Source organism: Heptranchias perlo, chromosome 6 (genome assembly GCF_035084215.1).
Source record: "Heptranchias perlo isolate sHepPer1 chromosome 6, sHepPer1.hap1, whole genome shotgun sequence".
Classification (NCBI taxonomy): domain Eukaryota; kingdom Metazoa; phylum Chordata; class Chondrichthyes; order Hexanchiformes; family Hexanchidae; genus Heptranchias; species Heptranchias perlo.
Window position 1 is genome coordinate 25,239,756 of NC_090330.1, and position 24,983 is coordinate 25,264,738.

At 42.7% G+C, this 24,983-nt stretch overlaps 1 protein-coding gene across 1 annotated transcript in view; it reads right to left on the reverse strand.

Moving 5' to 3' along the window:
• The window catches only part of kl (klotho), a 68,318-nt gene that overhangs the window by 11,171 nt on the left and 32,164 nt on the right, over nucleotides 1-24,983 (reverse strand). Inside the window, exon 3 of the mRNA XM_067985955.1 lies at nucleotides 20,644-20,912. Within this exon, the coding sequence (XP_067842056.1) occupies nucleotides 20,644-20,912 (269 nt within the window). The remainder of the gene's footprint in view (nucleotides 1-20,643; nucleotides 20,913-24,983) is intronic.

Consider the following 24,983-nt stretch of genomic DNA (forward strand, 5'->3'; position numbering starts at 1 on the left):
ATCCTTTTCCAGTAAACTTTTTATATTACATGGATTATATTTCCAATTGTCTACCCTCTGCTCTTAAAGCCACTGATTCTTGTTGGGCTACAGTCACATGGATACCAGCAGCCCTCAAGTACTTTGCCCAAGTGGCATTCCTTAGAATGTATGCATTTGCAGGTTAATCAATCATAGAGTAGCCTAGGCCAGACACCAGACCCCTACCAATCCCCTTTGGCTAGAAAATGATGCAAGGCACAATGGACAGAAGGATATCATAGAATCATACAGTACAGGAGACCATTCAGCCCACCATGCCTATGCCAGCTCTTTGTAAGAGCTATCCACTTCATCTAGAAAAAAAATTGATCCAAAACAATATTTATCAACAACAACTTCCTTTTATAAAGCCCCTTTAACATAGAAAAACGTCCCAAGTTGCTTCACAGATGCGTAATCAGACAAAAATCAATGCAGAGCCAAAGAAGGAGTATTAGGAGAAGTGACCAAAAGCTTGTTCAAAGAGGTGAGTTTTTATGGATGGCCTTAAAGGAGGTGGGTGGCATGGAAGGGCGGAGAGTTTAGGGAGGGAATTCCAGAGCTTAGGGCCTAGACGGATGAAGGCACGGCCACCAATGGTGGGGCAAAGGGAGTTGGCGATGCACAAGAGGCCAGAGTTGGAGAAATACGGAGTTCTTGGAGTGGGTTAAGGCTGGAGAAAGTTACAGAGATAGAGAGGAGTAAGGTCATGAAGGGATTTCAACACAAGGATCAAAATTTTAAGTTTGAGGTGTATGGGAACCAGGAGTCAATGTAGGTCAGCAAACACAGGGGTGATGGATGAGTAGGACTTAGTACAGGATAGGAGATGGGCTGCAAAGGCTTGGATGAACTGAAGTTAATGGCGGCTGGAGGATGGAAGGCTGGCCAGGCGAGCATTGGGATTATCAAGTCTGGAGGTGACAAAGACACGGATGAGGGTTTCAGAAGCAGATAGGCTGAGGCAGAATTGTAGACAGGTGATGTTACAGAGGTGGAAGTTGACGGTCTTTCCGGTGGAGAGGATATGGGGTCAGAAGCTCAGCTTGGAGTCAAATAAGACTCCAAGTTTGTGAACAGTCTGGTTCAACTTGAGACAGTGGCCAGGGAGTGGGTGGAGTTGGTAGCAAGAGTAAAGAGTTTTTTAGCGGGGCCGAAAACAATGGCTTCAGTCTTCCCAATATTTAACTCAAGGAAATTGCTGCTCATCCAGGAGTGAACGTTGGACAAGTAGCCTGACAACACAGAGGGTGTGGAGGGGTTGAGAAAGGTGGGGGAGAGGTAGAGCTAGGTGTTGTCAGCGTACATGTGGAAGCTGACCCCATGTCTTTGGATGCTGTTGCCTATAGGCAGCATGTAGATGAAGAAGAGATCCTTGGAGTGATAACCTTCCCAAGTGGGAAGAGAAGCCTTTGTTGGAGATGCTTAGGCTATGATTGGATAGGTAAGAGTAGAACCAAGTGAGGGCAGTCCCACTGAGCTGGACAATGGACAAGAGATGTTGGAGGGGGATGGTGTGGTCGACCGTGTCAAAGGCTGTAGAGAAATCGAGAAGAACAAGGAGGGATTGTGCACCATGGTTACATTCATTTGTGACTTTGATTAGGGCCTTTTCAGTGTCATGGCAGGGGCAGAAACCTGATTGGGGTTATTCAAACATGGAGTTGTGGGAAAGGTGGACACGGATTTGGGAGATGATAACATGTTCAAATACTTTGGAGAGAAAAGAAACATGGGTGAAGAGCAGATTAAAACCTTGCTTTGAATTGGTGAATGCACGACAGATAAAGATGTTACACTATCACAGTCATACCTAATCCTGTTCTCACCTGACATCCACATGCACACACTTTCCAGCAGAGATCAATGGTTAGCATTTGAGAGCAGGAAGCTTGGTTATTTTTTTCCTTCCCCAAGGACATTAAGGTCCTGACTGAGGTCATCTAACAGTACAGAACAAGGAATTGAATGTAGGACCCTCTATGTGACTTGGTGCTACACCTGGTGGTAAAGCAATTTTCATTGCTATAATGAAAAATGCATTTTGTGACTCCCCTCAAGTGATTTGATGGTGGTGGATTCTTATGCTGCTAAGTTGATTGGAGCAGTTTCTTCTGGTGTCACCACCTCGAACTTCTCCCTCCACTCTGGTTCATCTTCACCTCCAATGCCAATTGTGAGGAACTCATGGACTTTTCTGCATCCAAGACCGAAACTGTCCACTTGTCTGTAGGAAACACTCTGCTTTTCATCTTGCCATTTTACCAATAAATGCACAAATAAGCTAAAGTAACCATGCATATGCCGTGTGAATATGAGTATTGAGATCACATGACTAACAAAAGTGTCTATTACTCATTTTTATTTACTTATCAGAAATGCAACTCCCTGCATCTGGATTTCCAATTTGCCAGATAGGTCTTGTGGCTAACCTATTAGACAAAACTGCGTAGCATTTTCTCTCTAAAGCTTCCACTTTGCTACTTCACACACCACCTTCAAAATTCCATTGAACATGCCATCAGTCTCCTACTACCAATGCTCAGTACCACATTTTGCCTCCTTTGTTGAGTGATTTCAGCAGTTTTCTTTGTTAGAAGCACTACATAAATATAAGTTGTTGTCAAGGATCTTATAGAATATCAACCTGGTAACATAAGCCTTTTTTTATTGAGAATTCTAGGTTAGACAAGACCAAATAAATCGAGATTAGGTGATGGGGGAAGTGAAGGTTGAGGAAGATAAAGAGTTCCACAGTTTTGAGGTTCTGCAAAAGAATGTATTAGAGTAGTAGACTGTGTAATGAGTCTTAATTTCAACACAGTGAGTGTACAGAGAGGCAGAAGAGCATGTGGTTTATTTGGAGCTTGGAAGGAACAAGATTGTTGCAAGGTGGTAAAAGGTGGTCATTTTCAATTCTTCAAAAAGTTCACTCCACAAGGAATTTTTAAAACATCTTTGTAAACTGATTGGACTAGGCAGCAGTGTGGGGGACAAATTGACCCAATTAGGCCATACTAAGATGTCACTCCTGAACACCCCTATCTTCCTATAAATGCAGAATGAATAGAAAATGACAGGTTTGATTGATTAAAGAAATAAAGAACTCCAGTTATATGGCACCTTACTGCATTCTCAAAAATGTCTCCAAGTGTTTAACAAACAATTAACTACTTTAAAGTGCAATAGTTTTGTAATGTAGGGAAATTTGGCACTCAGCAAGATCCCATAAACAGCAATGAGATGAATGATTAGTTATTCTGTTTATTTGTGGTGTTGGTTGAGGGAAGAATGTTGGCCAAGGTGTTGCTGTTTTTTGAATAATGCCATGAGTTCTTTAATGTCCTACTGAGTCACCTGAAACAGGCAGACAGATCATTGGTTTAACAGTTAAAGCAAAGGATGACACCTCCAACAATGCAGCACACACTCTACTAACCTGCAATGTCAGATTAGATTATGGGCCTCTTTCTTCTAAGTTAGCAACCCCACTGGTCCTGCATTGGGGTTACTGACTCAGAGGCAAGAGGCCCATCAATTGAGTCAAACTGACATTGAGCTGTAAGCTACATAAAAAAGCATCAGCTATTTCCTATCACTTGACACCGTGACAGTGGAGCTGATAGAGATTTATGGAAACAGGTCCAGGTCGAGGAGAGGCAAGGAGTACATGAAGCAGGAACTTTGACTGAAAACTTCTACAATCATCATAACAAAACGAAATATATCATGGGTACAATAGTGTAGTGGTTATGTTACTGTACTAATAATCCAAAGAGTGTGAATTCAAATCTCACCATAGCAGTTTGAGAATTTGAATGCAGTTTAAGAAAGCTGAAAATAAAAAGCTAAGATCAGTAAAAATGACCATGAAGCTGTTAGATTATCATAAAAACCTAACTGGTTCTCTAATCTCCTTTAGGGAAAGAAACCTGCCATCCTTACCCAGCATGGCCTAAATGTGACTCCTGTCCCACACCAACGTGGTTGACTCTTAACTGCCCTCTGAAGTGGCCTAGCAAGCCACTCAGTTGTATCAAACCACTACAAAGAATACCACATGGACCGCATCACTTCAAGGAGGCCCACCACTACCTTCTCAGGGCAACTAGGGATGGGCAATAAATGCTGGCCTTCCCAGCAATGCCCACAACCCAATAATGAATGTTAAAAAAGGAAAATAGAAAGTAAAGTTTAGCACTGAATTAAGTAAACCAATTACGAGTTTAATAACTACTTTAAGGAAAATTAAATCCAAAGGGGTTGAAGAAAGGATTCAACAAAGGGAAACCAGCAGATCCAGAGGAGTTCCTTCATGTCAATAGACAGTGGCAGATCTACCTGATGTATTCTTTACAAAGGAGTGGCTTTCTTGTTGACTGGACTTCCTTCCTGGTAGGAGACACAAAATAGAAGACGATGTCAGTAAAATAAAAGGACTAGTCAAACAAAATAGGGCTACCACTGTTCCCTGTCCAGAAACCATGAGAAGACAGGGAAACGGTGATTCACCATTTTATTTAAAAGAAGGAAGGTTTACAATTACATGAATCCATTGTAAAACTCAATTTCTCTTACAATGCAATGGTGAGTCATTTCTAAATAAATAGGTTTTAAACTTATTGTCCAACTGTTCACTAATCTGACAACCATTTTGGTTAAAAAAAACTCTAATGGGTACTAAGTCTCCAGCAAAATTTGTCAAAGGTTGAATGGTTGACCATCCAGTAGCCTTCATAATGATGGCAGTATCAAGTAGCAGACTTGCAGATTTGGTGATTGAAGCATCCCCCATACAGTGTGATCCAAACTGAGAAATATCTTTACCTGCTTGGACCAAGACCTAGGATCAAGGATTGATATCTTGAGGCTAACGCTAAAAGCAAAAAGATGTACTTTGGTCTCTCTTGACAGGAGGAAGCTATCCAACATTTCCTTCAGAAAGAAGCTATTTAGGATTCAAGCTTTGAAGAATTCTGAAGAATACCAAATAGAGCCGATCAGGACTCTCAAATGTGTGATCATTTTGTTCAGACAAGAAAGGCTAGGAGTCCTTAGATTAGTAATCTTCAAAGGGCAATGATCTGAAAGTCTAGATGCCTAAAATAGGCTAAGAACAAAGCTAACTTGAGTCTCTTTGAGCCTTGAAATGCACTCCCTTGGCACAGGTGTTAGTGCGGAATAGAGGGAGAGGAAAATCAAGATTTTGATCCCTGCGTCGGTTCTGTGCCTGTGCTGGGTTTTGCACTGAGTCTGCACTAGGGAAAAAGAGGCTTATGCTGCTCCATGGCAAGCCTCATTATATGAATTTGGGTGTTCCAGGGGGGTGTTTTGTCTTCTCTGGGCTGCTTCACTCATTAGAGCAAGCTCATTCAAGTGAGCAAAGGTGAGACCTGCGGGCACGCAGTAACAGGAAGTGCATCCCTGTACCTCTTAAACCTGCACCGCCCTCAAATTGGTCAGTACAATTATATCTTCAATTTTTTACTCTAATTCTGTTAGATTGATTTTGAAACTTTTTGGGGGCTTTTTCAGTTACTGTTTTATTTTTACTTGACCTCCCTACCAGTCATGGGTGCTTCATTGTAATATGCACCATCACCTACTGATAGGATGGGTATTCCTTTGGAATTCCTCTTCAACTTCAGGGGTTGGAAGACAAGGTGGATTTTCAGAGGATTTATCAGAGGGGCTTCTGACGTCGGCTTATAGCTGAGGCAGATGGCACAGATCTACCATTACCCTGGTCGGGTGGTCCACAGATCCCACCGGGCCTTCTTGGACATGTCACAGGAAGCTGGATGAGGGAGATTGCTTTACATTTTGGAATTGAGCCCTCAAGTGGCATCTGGTAGCAGGTGTCATAGAGGTTGGAATGTGTAGGAGCACATGCACACTGACAGATATGTGCACAATTTGCATGTCAAACTGGATGTCAGCAAGCGATCTTTGCAGCTAGGTTGTTCTATAATGACCTGAAAGATGTGTGTGGAAAAATTTCCACTTGTTAAGTGCACCTTGAAGGTGTGCCATCCCGAGGCATGGTTGTACATGAGATGCAAAGAACAAGCTGTAAGGTTGCTGGGGGCTTGGCATGGGTGAGGTGTACATCTGCAACAAGCAACATTTTTGCGACAAGCAAACCTTGGATCTTCAACGAGATACATAGTAATGTTTCCTCACCAGATTCCTTTATGTACAGGATCCTCCATCTGGTCCTAGTTCCTGCTGGTAGCGTGCATATTGTTGAACCAACTTACTATCTGCTGCCATAAATGGTGCCCTCTGGGAACGGTGCTCTGAGGTGCCAAATTGGGCAATCCTCCTCACACCCACCTCATGCAGCTACATATCCATTCAGCCGTCCCTGAAAAAACACATTCACTTGCTCACAGAATCAATTTTGTGTCACCACTTTGGGTTACTTTCACTTTATTTAAATCTGACACCTCCCCTTTCACTCCCTTCCCTCCCACCCCAGCATGGCCCAGGCTCACAAATAGGCAAAACTGGTCGAGAAGCTTGATAAGCTGAAATAAATATTTGTCCCCATGTGCAGGTGTTCACCCTTAATGGCGTATATCCCTTTAATTTGGACTGGATAGCCAGAAATTCCACTAGCTCCATTGGGCTGGCTCCTTGCACAAGGGCATAGTTGCACAGGCAGCTATGCAAAATTGTTCAAATGAGCTGCAGCGCAAATTTTGGAGCAATTATTGCACTTCTGCACTGGAGCAGTTTGCACAGGCAAGGCAGCGCAAACCTCCTTGTACCAGGGGTGCAATTTCAGGCCCTAAATGAACAGGAGGAATTACCAACAAAGCCAAATGGAGCAAATTACCTCACTACTATGCCCTAAAGTTTGCTAGATAGTCAAATGAGAAGCCCTCAGGATCCAGGGAGATTCTGATCTATATGGAAAAATTATATCAATGCAACAGATACGATTGTAGATGCCTGGAGACCTAGAGAAAACCTACTATCAAGGAAACTGACAACTATAATATTAGCCTTCAAATCTCAATTGAGAGACAGACATGGTCTATTTGTGTAACTCTAAAGATTCTGACATAAGTTCCATCAATAGAATCCTTCCTGGCTTGAAGAACAGTCATTGTTACTTCAAGGTTTTGTTTGAGACATGAGTTCCTTGAGATTAAAATGCAATCAATTCTATTTTAACCAGTTCTCGATACCAGAGCTGAAAAGTCAGAGATTGAGGAGATTTATCTAATGAGAAGCACCCTATCTTAATTTTCAAAGAAGGTCTAAGGACTAAAGGCCCAATGAACTACAGTTAGATTGGTCTTGGAAGAAGTACCCTCAGACGAACTTGTAGTGTATTATTTCATCACGAACCGTGGGATATTTCTTAAACCAATCACTAGTGAATACATCTTAATGGAAAGCTTGAGGACAATGGCAATGAGTTACAAACTGAAGGAAATAATTTTCCTTGGGGGCAACAGACTGAGATCAAAGCATGGAAGGCACTGACTCTGGAAAATGCACCTGTCTCAGATTAATATTTGCACTCAGCAGATAAGAGGGTGCCAACTCCAGAATTTGGACAGTTAGGTGGATCATGTGGACAAATCAACTGTCCTCTCCTGTTTAGGTACACAGTATTTTACTTGGTGATGCATACGATCTGAAAGACTCCTGTATCAGATTGGCATGAATATATCTTGCAGCCAATGGACTGTCCACCACATCTTCTGCTTCTCTTCTACTACCTGTTGCCTTCACTCCATATAGGGGTCTTCATCCTCTGGGCCTCTATGAGGAAGCCTCTTTGTAAGGTGAAATTGTGCGTCACACAGCACTCCACCACTATCAAGACCCAGCCTGACTATATTGAAGAATGCTCCCAGCTCGATGCAGGCACCAGAAACACACCTTCAACCTAACTCTGGTGGATAAATGAAACTTATTGTAGAGCTGGAGTTCTGGAAAAGTGCACAGATGTCATCAGCCTTGACTGTAGAAGATAACCTTGATTTCCAAGAATCCACCCAAGATTTGTCTTTCTTTGGTAAAGAATGCTGGCATGATGAAGTTCCTTAAAATAAAGCACTGAGGCAGCTTCTTGGGACGTGAGCATTCCCTTATATGATGGTGCGTTGCTGATCACCAATAAGCTGCAAGTTGAGAGACTGGTACCATTTCCCGTGGATGTACCTTGATCAAGGTCGTAATATGACCATGTGGGTGCAATCTATGACTCTCTGGATATTGGGGAATCCTGCTATTTGGTAATATTGCAGTGCCCTGACATGTTGCCGCTGGTTGTCCATGAGGAAGCCAATGAAACTACTAGCTCTGTAAAACAATGCATCCATAACTTGCTCGATGCTTATGTGCACAGCTTCTTGGATTCTGTTACAGATGTCGCCAGTGGCAGCCTGGCATGACCCCAAGGCATAGAAGTCTTTTTTTAATGCAGGCAACACCAGCAAAGCAATATTTATTGCCCGTTTGTAATTACCCTGAGAGTATTAAGAGCCAACCATATAGTGTGGAACTGGACTCGTATGTAGGCCAAACCATACAGGGGAGTATGTCCCATTCCCTGAAGGACATCAGGGAACCAGTGAGGTTTTTACAATAATCTGCCAACTTTCATGGTCATTTTTATTCTGATGCTAGCCCACAAATTACCAGCTTTTTTTAATTCAATTTCACAACTTGTCATGGTGAGATTTCAACTCATAACCTCTGGATTACTACTTCAGTGCCATGACTATTACGCTACCAACGTGACCTTAACAACCACTGACAAAGTCTATGGGGAAGGCAGCTCTGTTTGCAGCATGGGACATAACTCTGTGACAGCTTCCTTTGGAAAGCAAGGTCACTTCTCCTCAGTCAAATGCAGGCAGGAGTGCCACTGCCTGTATACTCTGGTGTGAGAATACTGGTGGGTGGGTGTCATGCACCTGCAGTGCAGCCTCATCAGCCTGGCCTCTCTTATTTGCTCCTCTTCTTCCAAAACGTAAAGATAGAAGGGAATCCTCAACAGGCACGCCACTGTGCCCTGTCTGAAAAGGGGAGGAGTAAATGACAGACGCTCAGCAAATGGCACAAAATTGGATGTCAAGAGCAAACAGTAATCAAACAAAAATGCTACATGATGTGGAGATGCCGGTGATGGACTAGGGTGGACAAATGTAAGGAGTCTTACAACACCAGGTTATAGTCCAACAGCTTTATTTGAAATCACAAGCTTTCGGAGCTTTCCTCCTTCATCAGGTGAGTGTAGGATTCCATAAAGGTACAGCATTTTTGTCAGAGAACAATGCCTGGTGGTTATAGATAATCTTTCCAACTGCCCGTTATCACCCTCGGCAGAGATATAATCAAAGCAATCAAAGGAGTGGAATGGTGTTCAGTCAGAGAAACATTACATACAAGACTACTGAATACACAAACGGTCAGAACACAAAGACAGAGAGAGAGAGAGAGAGAGAGAGACACCCGAAAGGCAGAGAAAGAGAGAGAATGACCAGTTGTATTAAAAACAGATAACTTTTTTTTCCCGCTGGTGGGGTTACATGTAGCGTGACATGAACCCAAGATCCCGGTTGAGGCCGTCCTCATGGGTGCGGAACTTGGCTATCAATTTCTGCTCAACGATTTTGCGTTGTCGTGTGTCTCGAAGGCCGCCTTGGAGAACGCTTACCCGAAGATCGGAGGCTGAATGTCCTTGACTGCAGAAGTGTTCCCCGACTGGGAGGGAACCCTCCTGTCTGGCGATTGTTGCACGGTGTCCGTCCATCCGTTGTTGCAGTATCTGCATGGTCTCGCCGATGTACCATGCTCTGGGGCATCCTTTCCTGCAACGTATGAGGTAGATAACGTTGGCCGAGTCACAGGAGTATGAACCATGCACCTGGTGGGTGGTGTCCTCTCGTGTGATGGTGGTATTTGTGTCGATGATCCGGCATGTCTTGCAGAGGTTGTCGTGGCAGGGTTGTGTGGTGTCGTGGGCGCTGTTCTCCTGAAAGCTGGGTAATTTGCTGCGAACGATGGTCTGTTTGAGGTTAGGTGGCTGTTTGAAGGCGAGTAGTGGAGGCGTGGGGATGGCCTTAGCGAGGTGTTCGTCGTCATCGATGACATGTTGAAGGCTGCGAAGAACATGGCGTAGTTTCTCCGCTCCGGGGAAGTACTGGACGACGAAGGGTACTCTGTTGGTTGTGTCCCGTGTTTGTCTTCTGAGGAGGTCTATGCGATTTTTCGCTGTGGCCCGTTGGAACTGTCGATCGACGAGTCGAGCGTCATATCCCGTTCTTACGAGGCCGTCGTTCAGCGTCTGTAGGTGTCCATCGCGTTCCTCCTCGTCTGAGTAGATCCTGTGTATTCGCAGGGCCGGTCCATAGGGGATGGCCTCTTTGACGTGGTTAGGGTGGAAGCTGGAAAAGTGGAGCATCGTGAGGTTGTCCGTGGGCTTGCAGTAGAGTGAGGTGCTGAGGTGCCCGTCTTTGATGGAGATTCGTGTGTCCAAGAATGAAACCGATTCTGAGGAGTAGTCCATAGTGAGTTTGATCAAAAAGTTGTCTGTTTTTAATACAACTGGTCATTCTCTCTCTTTCTCTGCCTTTCGGGTGTCTCTCTCTCTCTCTCTCTGTCTTTGTGTTCTGACCGTTTGTGTATTCAGTAGTCTTGTATGTAATGTTTCTCTGACTGAACACCATTCCACTCCTTTGATTGCTTTGATTATATCTCTACCGAGGGTGATAACGGGCAGTTGGAAAGATTATCTGTAATCACCAGGCATTGTTCTCTGACTATATATGCTGTACCTTTATGGAATCCTACACTCACCTGACGAAGGAGGAAAGCTCTGAAAGCTTGTGATTTCAAATAAAGCTGTTGGACTATAACCTGGTGTTGTAAGACTCCTTAAAAATGCTACAGTAATAGGATTTCAGCAGCACCTGTAAATATGTACGCTTGCCCCTTTAAACTCACTTCTGCCTTTAAGACAGCGGCTAGGATGTTAGTTTCATACTGCCGTTATTATGAGTCAGCAGAAGTGAGGCAGAAATTATAGAAAATAGGACATATAATACCTCAACATCATTACTGTCTCATTTACAAGCACCACCCAGAAGTGGGTGGCCGTTTTTACCTGCTGTCAGAAATGACAGTGGAAAATGGAGTTGACGCAAAAGTGGATAAAGATCTGTTAATCCCCGTCCCATTTCTCACCATCACCCACCTGATTAGCAACACAAAATCAGGCAGACTGTGGTGAAAATTCCAGGTTAGGACGTTTTTCTTCTACACCTGGCCTATGTTATGCCAGACCTGGAAATACTAGGGCCAGGAATTTCCTCAGTGCTGCTCTCGCAACGCCACCATCACTTCCCCGTTAGTGTGACGGAAATTCCCAGCCTCAATGTTCACACTCAGTGGATAAAGCGTCCTGTTCCCCAACACTGATGCTCCCCTCCTTGACAAGCACTACATTCACCTAAAACTAAATCCCAGGTGGTTTTCTGAAACCAAAATGCATAAAGAAAAGTGAAATTGTTTTTTTACTATTAGTCAATATGCAAATTCAGGACTTTTGGACTGCAGAATCTTAAAATTGTCATGATGTGGAGATGCTGGTGATGGACTGGGGTGGACAAATGTAAGGAGTCGTACAACACCAGGTTATAGTCCAACAGCTTTATTTGAAATCACAAGCTTTGGAGATTTCTTCCTTTGTCACCTGACGAAGGAGGAAAGCTCCGAAAGCTTGTGATTTCAAATAAAGCTGTTGGACTATAACCTGGTGTTGTACGACTCCTTACATTAAAATTGTCATAATGGGTATTTGTTTAGTATCAAGTATTTACACTTATTTTATGAATGCATTTAAACAATACTAATATTACACTGAATCTAGTTTCTTAATTTCTCAAGGGTACCTTGTTCAAAAATGCTACAGATCTATAACTGGCACATAGATAGCTATTATTGCTAAGTGATAAAATCTTCTCTTCAAAAAAAGCAATTAGGTCATTGTCTATTTCTGGTGTGATAATGAATGTGGCCACTGGAGGGAGCTGAACTGCAGGGCAGTGTATTGCATGGAAGGGTGGATCCCTGTTGCCGTACATCCTCTGCATTGTATTTTCCAAACAGATTGTGCCTATGATGTTTGAGGGGGAAAGTAGGTGCAAGGGACACAATGTTTTTTTTTCAAGTTCAAATGAATTTGAACTGGAGCAAGATTAAGATATTCTGCAAATCAAATTGGGCCAAATTTGCTGATGAAAAAAATAATTAAAATGTTGAGCCAGTTCAAATATTACAATTCAAAACAACTTGTCCTTGTCAAAATTTGCATGATGTGTGCTCAATGTGACATTTGTTGTCTTGCATCTCTTCTGCATTTCCACATTAGTCCCTGACAGATTTAATAATCTGATTTTTAAAAATTTGGCCTGATTTCATGGCTGTCTGGTGGGTTATCTATGAGTAGTCTCTGTTTTCCTGTTGGTCCAAGAGGGTAGCATTTTGATGCCTCACTGTTGTCTATTTACCTCTGATGGAGGCAGTGGTGTAACTGCAATATTTTTCATTAAATGTTTCGTTCTTTAGCATGAGGGTTCAAATATTCTACGTTTACAGAATTGTGAGGGAGCTTTTGAATTGAAGGTGCGCAGGTCAAAGAAGCTGAGGTTTGGTCAGGTCGATTCTTCCTCTTCTGAATCCATGCTGACTGCTGCTTATTTGGTTATTATTGAACAGATAATCCTCAAGTTTACTCCTCATAATCCTATTATTTTACACAGGATTGATGTAAGATTACTGGGTCTGTAGCTGCCTGTGTCTGTACAGGCACCACATCCGCCTGTGTTCATTCTATCATTGCCAACCCCAGTGTCCACAGACTCTCATAATGATTGTTGGTGCTTCACAGATCCCCTCCTTAGACTCTCGTCGCATTCTGGGAAAAATATCATCTCTCCTTGGTGATTTACTTTATTCAGTCCTTTTAGCCTGTCTAGAGTTTCTATCTTATTTATATCAAAGTAATTAATTTTGCCTAGGTTATTCCCATTTGGGAGGGGCATATTGCTTTTGTCTTGCCTTGTGAATACTTTGAGGAAATAATTATTCAGTGTATTTAATATCTGGTGACCACTCTCCGTTTCAAGCACGTTTGCAGCCCCAAAATTCCATAACAGTGAGTTGCATTGGATTTGTGACAATGAATGTGGAGTCGTGTCCACCGATGCTCTGTGGAGCTGAATCCACCACATGGTCAGCTCATGTGCACATCCACTGGAGGATCTCCAGTGGAAGGTTATAGGTAAGTTGCTAGAAGGGACCATTAGAGATACTCTGTATGACCACCTTGTCAGAGAAACTGTGCACAGTTTTGGTCTCCTTATCTAAGGAAGGATGTACTCGCCTTAGAGGCGGTGCAACGAAGGTTCACTAGATTAATTCCTGGGATGAGAGGGTAGTCCATGATGAGAGATTGAGTAAAATGGGCCTATATTCTCTGGAGTTTAGAAGAATGAGGTGATCTTATTGAAACATATAAGATTCTGAGAGGGCTTAACAGGGTAGATGCTGAGAGGCTGTTTCCCCTGGCTGGAGAGTCTAGAACTAGGGTATATAGTCTCAGGATAAGTTGTCGGCCATTTAGGACTGAGATGAGGAGGAATTTCTTCACTCAGAGGGTTGTGAATCCTTGGAATTCTCTAACCCGGAGGGTTGTGGATGCTCAGTCATTGAGTATATTCAAGGCTGAGATTGATAGATTTTTGGACTCTAGAGGAATCAAGGGATATGGGGATCGGGCAGGAGTGGAGTTGAGGTCAAAGATCAGCCATGCTCTTACTGAATGGCGAAACAGGCTTGAGGGGCCATGTGGCCTACTCCTGGTCCTATATCTTATGTTCTTACATTTTTAGAAAGGAGTTATTAGAAACTCTGTACATAGTTTTTGGAAAAGGTCATTTCTCACCAACCTGAATGAATTTTTTGAGCAAGTTACTGGGTTGGTGGATGGAGGTAGCCTGATTGACATTGTATACCTTGATTTTCAAAAAGTCCTTGACAAGGTTCCACATAATAAGCTGTAAAATAGAATCCTGTGGGATTAGACACCGATTTTGGGTTGGATTAGGAATTGGTTGCATTCTCATAGACAGATGGTTGTTATTAATAGCAGTGGTTCTGTGTGGGGACCCGTTACTAGTGGCATCCTGCAGGGATCAGTGTTAGGACTGTTGCTCTTCACCATCTTTACAAATTATCTCGATGAAGGTGTCCAGGGGTACAAAGATTTGAGAGGGTGTTAGGATTTTAGATGAGAAAAATGGATCACATAGATGTGATGGGAGAATAGGCCAAAATCTAGGTCATTTAATATAGCTCAATGTCAAGTCATATATAAGAACATAAGAAATAGGAGCAGGAGTAGGCCAAATGGCCCCTCGAGCGTGATCCACCATTCAATAAGATCATGGTTGATCTTTGGCCTCAACTTCACTTTCCTGCCCGATCCCCATATCCCTTGATTCCCCTAGAGTCCAAAAATCTATCCATCTCAGCCTTGAATATTCTCAATGACTCAGCATCCACAGCCCTCTGGGGTAGAGAATTCCGAAGATTCACAATCTTCTGCGTGAAGAAATTCCTCCTCATGTCAATGGCCGACCCCTTATCCTGAGACTATGCCCCCTAGTTCTAGACTTGCCAGCCAGGGGAAACAAGCTCTCAGCATATACCCTGTCAAACCCCCTCAGAATCTTATATGTTTCAATGAGATCAACTCTCATTCTTCAAAACTCCAGAGAGTACAGACCCGTTCTACTTAATCTCTTCTCATAGGACAACCCTCTCATCCCAGGGTACATGTGGGTAGAGCCAATGCCTAGCATGTGTACATCATACAGGGCTATGAACTTAAGGTTATTCAGTGGGAAAAAGACCTAGATGTTTATAGGACATGACTCTCTGAAAGTTCATGACTAGTGTTGTAAGGCTATCACGAAAGCAAATAGAGTTCTAGGATGTATTGCCAAATACAAAACAAAACAAAAAATACTATACTGGCCTTGGTTAGGCCTCATTTAGAAAACTCTGTAGGTTTGGTTCCTTCACATGGTGGGTGGTATAGATGCCCTGGAAAAGATTCAGAGGATGGCCACTAGATTGATACCTAGTTTAAAGACTCTTAGTTACGACGATAGGCTGAGGGAGCTGGGGATTTTTACTTCAAAAAGCGTAGCTTCGAGGTCTTTAAAATAATTAAGAAATTAGATTTGGTCCATGTGGATAGGCCATTTGGGTTCGATGTGGGAAATTGGGTGGGGCAGCTGAATGTGAGGGGCCTGCAGCAGCATCTTAAAAGGGAGATAGCGGGCCAGAAAGTATTATAACTGGTGAGATTTGTCCTTGCCCATTTAATTACCATGAGCTTTTGCACAGCAAGTTGCTGTAAGTGGGGGATCAAAATGGTGTGGCACTCTCTACAGGGCACCTGGGACCTGTGTGAACAGGGCAAGCAACTGTTTATCTTCTTAACCAATCAGATTGAAGAATTGTTAATGAACAGCGCAGAGTCTGAACCAGGAAATATAAGTTAAAATGGTGAATTCAATGTCAAATCAGGTACAGCAAGTGAAATAAAGAGAGGGAAAGAAACATAAGAACATAAGAAATAGGATAAGGAGTAGGCCATCCGACCCCTCGAGCCTGCTTCACCAGTCAACAAGATCACAGCTGATCTTCTACCTCAACGCCATTTTCCTGCACCATCCCCATATCCCTTGATGTCTTTAATATCTAGAAATCTATTGATCTCTGTTTTGAATGTACTCAATGACTGAGTCTCCACAGCCCTCTGGGGTAGAGAATTCCAAAGATTCACCACCCTCTGAATGAAGAAATTTTTCCTCATCTCAGGTGCAGAAAATAATCAAGAAGACTAATGGAATGCTGGCCTTAAAATCTAGAGGACTGGAGTACAAGGGGGCAGAAGTTATGCTGCAGCTATACAAAACCCTGGTTAGACCGCACATGGAGTACTGTGTGCTCTGGGCACCGCACCTTCGGAAGGACATATTGGCCTTGGAGGGAGTGCAGCGTAGGTTTACCAGAATGATACCCGGACTTCAAGGGTTAAGTTACGAGGAGAGATTACACAAATTGGGGTTGTATTCTCTCGAGTTTCGAAGGTTAAGGGGTGATCTGATCGAAGTTTGTAAGATATTAAGGGGAACAGATAGGGTGGATAGAGAGAAACTATTTCTGCTGGTTGGGGATTCTAGGAGTAGGGGGTACAGTCTAAAAATTAGAGCCAGACCTTTCAGGAGTGAGATTAGAAAACATTTCTACTCACAAAGGGTGGTAGAAGTTTGGAACTCTCTTCCGCAAACGACAATTGATACTAGCTCAATTGCTAAATTTAAATCTGAGATAGATAGCTTTTTGGCAACTAAAGGTATTAAGGGATATGGGCCAAAGGCAGGTATATGGAGTTAGATCACAGATCAGCCACGATCTTATCAAATGGCGGAGCAGGCACGAGGGGCTGAATGGCCTACCCTTGTTCCTATGTTCCTATGTTCCTCAGTCCTAAATGGCCTACCCCTTATTCTGAGACTGTGACTCCTGGTTCTAGACTCCCCAGCCAGGGGAAACATCCTCCCTGCATCTACCCTGTCGAGCCCTGTAAGAATTTTGTAGATTGGATTAAGAGCGAGAGAAAAAAGACAGAAAAAGAATGTTTTAAAAAATGTAATTTAATTTTTTTTTAAATCTCCAACAACAGTTAAAAGCTGAAGGAATGAGTCTCCCACACTTGTAAAAATTAATTTTCAGTGCCAGAGAGGTTGTTTGGCAGTAAGTAAGACTGTTAAAAAGGATACTTCGACTGAAACGGACTTTTTGTGGCGAGTTTAGTTGGTATCTACCACGCAAGTACAGGAACTTTATGCCGTTCAATGCAGTTGGACAGTGAATCACACAGCGCGATGCCGTTTTCAGGAAGCCCTCGACGGAGTGGCGCATCTCGGACAGCAACTTCTGGATTTTCACGTTGAGCTACACATTTGCCCTCGCCTGAAGTTGCTGTGTGATTTGCGCATAAATAACAGTGAGCGCCATTAGCCTCACTGTTATTTTGACAGTAAATTCTTGCCCATAGAAATACCCGGAGTGAAAACAAGCCACACTCAAGAGCAGGAGGCAACATTTTTGCAAAACTACAGAAACAAGGAGATTAAACTTGGAAGCCTTTAAGACTCAAAACGCTGAAACAACAGCCATAAAAATGTGTTTCAATCCTCCAATCAGCTTGCCCTGATTGCAGCTGAGGATTTTTTTCATTTATACTGACAATGGGCTGCCTCCTGATTTGTACCGCTCGTGGTTGGTGGGCGGGAGGAGGACGTGGCGGTCGCAACATGGGCGGAGACAAAAATGGCATTGGGGCTCCGAACTGCGTCATCTGACCCCGATTAAGGGTCATGTTTGAGGCTCTTTCCTTTAACAGGCAGAAGCCTCTGGCCGCCTGGATCAAGGTCCACCTGACAATTGTGATGGACAGAAACTTGACAGTAAGTCAACGTTCCATTCCGTGTGTTAGTTTGGTCCTGCTACTGTTCCGTTTTCAAGTGCAGATGGGGCAGTCATGACATGAAAACTTCCCCCATGTATTTAAAGGTGTTCTACTTGTCTTTGGGTACTTTTGTAACTCAGTCATATTGAAATTGATCTTTCTTCATCGAGCAAACTGTCTTACTTCTCATGCTGACCTCTTGATCTATAGCAAACCCTTAGTGTTCGCTTGGAATGTTTTGCATTAAAGATGTCTAACCACAATATTTCATTACACAGATTATGAGTTCAAAATCTCCATAGGAGCTCACAATATTATAGGGTGCAACAGTATTGTAAATTTGTCTTCAATTACTGGGGAGGGGAGAGGAAAAAGGGAAGGGAAGATACCCTACACATCCTGCTACAGCTTCAGCCATCTCTCCCTGAGACTGCAAGCAACAACAACAACGTGCATTTATATAGCGCCTTTAATGTAGTAAAACATCCCAAGGCGCTTCACAGAAGCGCTATCAAACAGAATTTGACACCGAGCCACATAAGGAGATATTAGTATAGGTGGCCAAAGTTTGGTCAAAGAGGTAGGTTTTAAGAAGCATCTTAAACGAGGAGAGAGAGGTAGAGAGGTGGAGAGGTTTAGGGAGGGAATTCCAGAGTTTAGGGCCTAGGCAGCTGAAAGCACGGCCGCCAATGGTGGAGTGATTAAAATCGGCAAAAGGCAAGAATTGGAGGAGCACAGACATCTTGGAGGGTTGTAGGGCTGGAGGAGATTACAGAGATAGGGAAGGGTGAGGCCATGGAGGGATTTGAAAACAAGGATGAGAATTTTAAAATCGAGGTGTTCCCGGACCGGGAGCCAATGTAGGTCAATGAGCACAGGGGTGATGGGAGAACGGGACTTGGTGCGAGTTTTTGATGGGCTCAACTTTATGGAGGGTAGAAGATGGGAGGCTGGCCAGGAGAGCATTGGAATAGTCCAGTCTGGAAGTAACAATGGCATGGATGAGGGTTTCAGCAGCAGATGAGCTGAGGCAGGGGTGGAGACGGCCAATGTTACAGAGGTGGAAGTAGGCAGTCTTGGCAATGGAGTGGATATGTGGTCGGAAGCTCATCTTGGGGTTATAGAGGACACCAAGGTCGCGAATGGTCTGGTTCAGCCTCAGACAGTGGCCAGTGAGAGGAATGGAGTTGATGGACCAGGAACGGAGTTTGCAGCGGGGACCGAAGGCAATGGCTTCAATCTTACCAATACTTAGTTGGAGGAAATTTTTGCACATCCAATACTGGATGTCGGACAAGCAGTGTGACAAATTAGAGACAGTGGAGAGGTCATGAGAGGTGGTGGTGAGGTAGAGCTGGGTGTCTTCAGTGTACACGTGGAATCTGACGTTGTGTTTTCGGACGATGTCGTCGAGGGGTAGCATGTAAATGAGAAATAGGAGGGGGCCAAGGATAGATCCTTGGGCGACTCCAGAGGTAATGATGCGGGAGTGGGAAGAGAAGCCATTGCAGGTGATTCTGTGGCTACGACTGGATTGATAAGAATGGAACCAGGCGAACACAGTCCCACCCAGCTGGGCAACGGAGGAGAGGCGTTGGAGGAGGAAGATGTGGTCAACCATATCAAAGACTGCAGACAGGTCGAGAAGGTTGAGGAGGGATAGTTTACCACAGTCACAGTCACTGAGGATGTCATTTGTGACTTTGATAAGGGCCGTTTAAGACTGTGGTGGGGCGGACACCTGACTGGAGGGATTCAAACATGGAATTGCGGGAAAGATGAGCATGGATTTGGGAGGCGGCAACATGTTCAAGGACTTTGCAGAGGAAAGGGAAGTTGGAGATAGGGCGATAGCTTGCAAGAACATGGGATCAAGGGTAGGTTTTTTGAGGAGTGGGTGATGACGGCATATTTAAGGGGAGAGGGACAGTACCTGAGGAGAGGGAACCGTTAACAATACCAGCTAACGTGGGGGCCAGGAAGGGAAGTAGTTTGGTGGGAATAGGTTCAAGGGAGCAGGAGGTGGGTCTCATGGTCAAGAGGAGTTCGGAGAGGGCATGCGGGGAGATGGGAGAGAAACTAGAGAAAGATGCGAGTTCAGGGCTAGGGCAGGGGCGAACAGTAGGGGAAGTTTGGCTTAGTGGGCTAGGGGAAGGGAGGGAAGCAGCAGAGGTAGCTGAACGGATGGTCTCAATCTTAGTGACAAAGATGTCCATGAGCTTCTCACACTTGTTGTTGGAGGTGAGGGTGGACGGGGCAGGGGAGGGGGTTTAAGAAGATGGTTTGTAGTGGAGAAGAGAAGCCTGGGGTTATCTTTGCATTCCAGGATGGCCCTGGAATAGTGAGCTGTTTTGGCAGAGGAGAGCAGGACCCAATTGTGCTTTATGTAATCCAGCCAGGTCTGGCGATGAATGGCTATTGAATATTATAGGCTTCTTAATATATAACAATGAACCTGTGTCCTGACAATCCCAGGCTGTTGCATGTTAACTAACTTCCCGTTTTTCCATAGGGAAATAATTGAAATTTAAGATACACTACCATAAAATTAAAATAAGTAAGTAAAAGCCCAACTCCTCACATAACATGAATTAGTCAAGATTTAAATGAAAACAAAATATACTTTACCTTCCCGAAATATGCCTTACTCTGGTTAAAAAAGATTTTCTCTGTAACAGATAATGTCCTTCACTTGGTTTGTTTAAATGCCAGTGAAATGTTTGAACAGAATCACATTATTCAATATTAGCATTGTGTGTGAAATATTATTTGGAAGATGATATTTGAAGTTAGGATGAGAGCGAGTGATGCAGAAAAGATGGTATCATATTTAGAGAATCAAATAATATGGTGATTTCTGTGGGGCAGAATGTTCTACAGTCACTGGGAAATGTCCCAATTCAAGAAAAGAAAAAATTATAAACATAGAAAAACCATCGATTGTGCGTGGGGAGATTGATTTGGATATTATAATCAGTTAATTTTTGTGTTGACAACTCATGTATTGTGTTAACCAAATAATGACCACACTTATTCTAAAAAAATACCTTTAAGACATCTTCAGAAATGCCCCATACAAAACTGTAGGGAAAGGTTCCTGTAATAGGTTTGTTTTCTGGTACTGGTGGAAATCCCTTGTCTGCTATCACTTGCCGATAGAAAAAAGCAGACGATTTTGGCATCCTCTCCTTCTCTTTGCTTTGAAAGTCAATGTAAAACAATCCTCGTCGGGTATTGTAACCAGCATCCCATTCAAAGCCATCTACCAGTGACCACGCTGTGTATCCAATGACATCAACTCCATCATACTTTATTGCTGTGAAAGTACAAGGACCAAAAATGTTATTGTTGAAATTTTATATAGATATAATGTATGGCATGCATCTGCTTTACAGGAAACATTTATTTTCTCTGACTATTTCTCTGCATCTAATTGCTTTGCAAATAGGCAGCTTAATATGCTGATCAACTGGGGAACTACTATAAACAAAATATTTGGTGCTTTTAAAAAGCTATGCCCGAGCTAGTATAAACAACATTTAATCCCTAGGAGAAATTGGATTACAAATGTCAGTTCTGGCTGGGATTCAAACCCTTGTAGTCTAATGCTTAAAGTTGAGGTAAGTGTGTTTAAAAAAATCCTGTGCTTGGTGATGTCAGATAATAAGCTGGGCTCCATTTTTCTTGACATCAATTAGAAGCCAGCATTTTCTAATACATGACAGATGTTCAGATTGGGTTTTTGATCCATTCATCTAATGGTGCTTACTATTATGAGGGTGGAAGAAGCTAAATTTGGACATAATGAATATTTCAGCATGAATGATAGCTATCAAGAAATTCACAAATTGGAAGTGGAGAAATGCTTCAAGTACTTATATGGTTAATTGGCTGGTCAGCATTCATTCACAGACAGCAGATCTCTATCCGAGCAAAAGGCTCATTACTTACTGGCAGGATTTCACAGCATGTTGCTTATTTGATAGAGAGCTCTTTAATTGGCAACACATTGTGACAGATCTGTATGTGCATGGGATGTTGATTTTAGTTTTAAAGCAGCATTTTCATTTGGCTCATCTAGAAAACTAGTTTACCTGCTCGCCTATTAGTGCTAGACCCCAAAGAGTTTGGATTTTACTCTTGCTAATGGAAAAATGGTTATCAGGCAACATTGGCAATACAGCCTTTCAATAAAGTAAGTAATATTGAACTGCATCCAAGAGTGCATTACATAGAATTACAAAGTATTGGAAGAAATTCAACATTTATGTAATTACTAGGAAAAACATATAACACCTATATGGAAAACAATAATTTATCCTTCATAACTATTTATCCTTCATCTGCATATATTTAATCAAGTACAATCAAACCATTACAAATTCACAGGCAAAGTAGCCAAGTTTAAAATTTTGAAAAAGCTGTTTTTATAAACAATAATTATACGCCAACATGCATCATCGGTGAAATAGGAGGTTATTTTGAGCTAGTTTAGAAATTTACAATCTTCTTCAAAATATTCATCGGGTGTTTGTTTCTACCATCTCTTCAAATGATGGTTCTGGTGTCTTACTTGGCAGAATGTTTTCACAGGGAGACATGTACAGAACATATGGAGGAGAGTATTAATAGTAGCACAGCCTCTCCTGTGATGTAACCTAGAAGATGTGCAATATGCACTATGCAATTACTTGAGCTGTAAATCCTATGATCTATAGAAAGTGCTATGCTTTGGCTCAAGTTCCACATCTCCTCCCACTCTTCATTGAACAGCTCCTGTTAGGCCTGCACCAATGTAATTTACATAAAATAACAGAAAGCAATCATTTTATTTTGGATGTCAGTCTGTATGAAGAAGCAATTGATTAGTAACATTCCAGTTCTCAAATTAATTTCCAGATAGAAATGTATAACAAGATGTGTAAATATCAATAAATGTCCTTGTTGGTCATAACTCTTGCTTTAACTGTTGTAAGGCTTTGGATATCTCTTTGTAAAAGGGTCAACCATGTCTTTTTAACCCTTTTTCCTCAAATAACCAGAAATGGGGTTCTCATGACCAGATAAGAATTGCTTAGTTGCATGGACTATTCTTTGGAACAAAAATATAGCCAAAAGATTTTCATGTTCCATATTTACTGAAAGAGCATTATTGGAATTGAACAGAATTCCACATTTCAACACCTCCGAATGCAGAAATCCTTTCTAACATCCCATTTAATTATTTTGCGTGAAGCATAAACATCATCACAGACCAGTTGGGCCAAATGGCCTGTTTCTGTGCTGTAATTTCTATGTAATTCTATGTTTCACCACCACTCTAGATGGCTTCGGCTCCCCCTCAGCTGTTTTTCATACACCGGCACCTAAATTGATGCAGTGCAGCCATTCACGTTACTTGGAGAATGTGCTGTACTGTGTCTGTCTCTGTCTCTGTCTCTTGTCCAGCTCCCCAGGACATCCACTCAAAAACTATCAAACCACCAACCCCATTACATACTGTCACGCCACCAATGGAACTTCCACCTACCGCTTTGGCACAACAGGAGCACCTGCCCAATGGAGGCATCCTAATCTTGGAGCGGCATCCGACTGCTTCAAGAGGGGGAGCCAGAGAGAGGCCAGACTGGCCTGATGATAAAGGTAGGCAAAAATGTTTTATTGTTGCTTCCTTGGATAGAGGACAATCCGGAATGTTAATCAATCCTTCTAGGATTGATTGCAGTTCCTCAGTTGTGGCGCCAACACTAGGCCCAGGCTGGAAACTATGCCTGATCTCAGCAGACATAGGTACTGCTTCAGTGTAGCACCGAGGGAGTGCTACAGTGTTGGAGGTGCCGCCTTTCAGATAAGATGTTAAATCGAGGCTCCGTCTGCCCTCTCAGGTGCATCTAAAAAATCCCACGACATTATTCAAAGAAGGTATCCTGGCCAACATTTATCCCTCAACCAACATCACTATGATGATCTGGGCATTTATTTCATTGCTGTTTGTGGGAGCTTGTTGTGCGCAAATTGGCTGCTGCATTTCCTACATCACAACAGTGATTACACTTTAAAAGTACTCATTGGTTGTAAAGCGCTTTGGGATGTCCTGAGGTTGTGAAAGGCGCTATAAATGCAAGTCTTTCTTTCTTCTTTCTTTCTGGGTGCATCTGGCAGGATTCCTAGGCTACCCCATGAATGCCCACAATACACCATCCCAAACTACTGCCACAACTTAAGGGGTGAGCAGAAAAAGTGCCCGCTTCCAATTTAGGTCGTGCAATTTCTGGCTTAGATCTTTTTTTTAAATCCACACATTCAATACATTGTACAAATCAATCACTTCTTAACTAAAATTAATAATTACATTTTTGTCTGAAATTCATTTGTAACTTGATGAGCTAGATTTTACTGTGAAAATAACAATGCGGCTAACAGGGCTCACCGCGATTTCTGTGCAAATGGAACAGCAACTTCCGGCGACTGCACATGCGCAGTTAAATGTGGAAATCTGGAAGTTGCTGAACCATATACCCTGCTGGCTCCCCATTCAAATGAATGGAACAGCGTGAAGTTTCTTTAGTGACGTCATAGATACAGACTAATCTCGCTAGAAAAGGTTAGGGCTTGTCCATTCTGATGTAAGTAACCTTTAAATGTCTTACTGACTGCCAAACAAACTGAAAATTAACTTTAAGTGTGCAGTCTCATTTCTTCACATTTTAATTGTTGGACATTTTTTTAAAAAATGTAAATACATTTTTATTTTTTTACTTTTTCTTTCTGTCTCTTAATTCAATCTTTCTTACCCTCTCTTTATTTCACTTTCTGTACCTGATTTGACATTGAATTCACTATTCTAACTTACACTTCCTGGTTCAGTCTCTGCATGGTTTAGTCATATGATTCAATCTGGTTGGTTAAGGGGATAGACAGTTGCTTGCCCTATGGCCCCGTTCTTCTTGGATTTCTAATTTACAGGAAGTTGCCGTGCAAAAACTCATAGAAAGTCTATGGGCAAGTGCAACAGCGGGCGTTCACCGCTCACAGCAAAATCCAACCCGATGTCTTTTATTATAAACCTGACCATTTGTTCTTGAGCAACCCTATAGGAGATCAACCAGTATTTTTAAATAATATTCTGAACTGTACTAGATGTATAACTATGTAAATCAGAATCAGATTATTGGGGGAGCACCTTCACCACATGGTCTGCAGTGGTTCAAGAAGAAGGCCCATCACCAGCTAGGGATCGGCAATAAATGCCAGCCTTGCCAATGACGCCCACATCCCGAGAATTAATTTTGAAAAAGAATTACTCAAGAGGATCCACAGGGATGGTCTGAAGTGACACAGGGATGGTCTGAAGTGACACATCAGCTAGGGTGGTACTGAAGGCTGT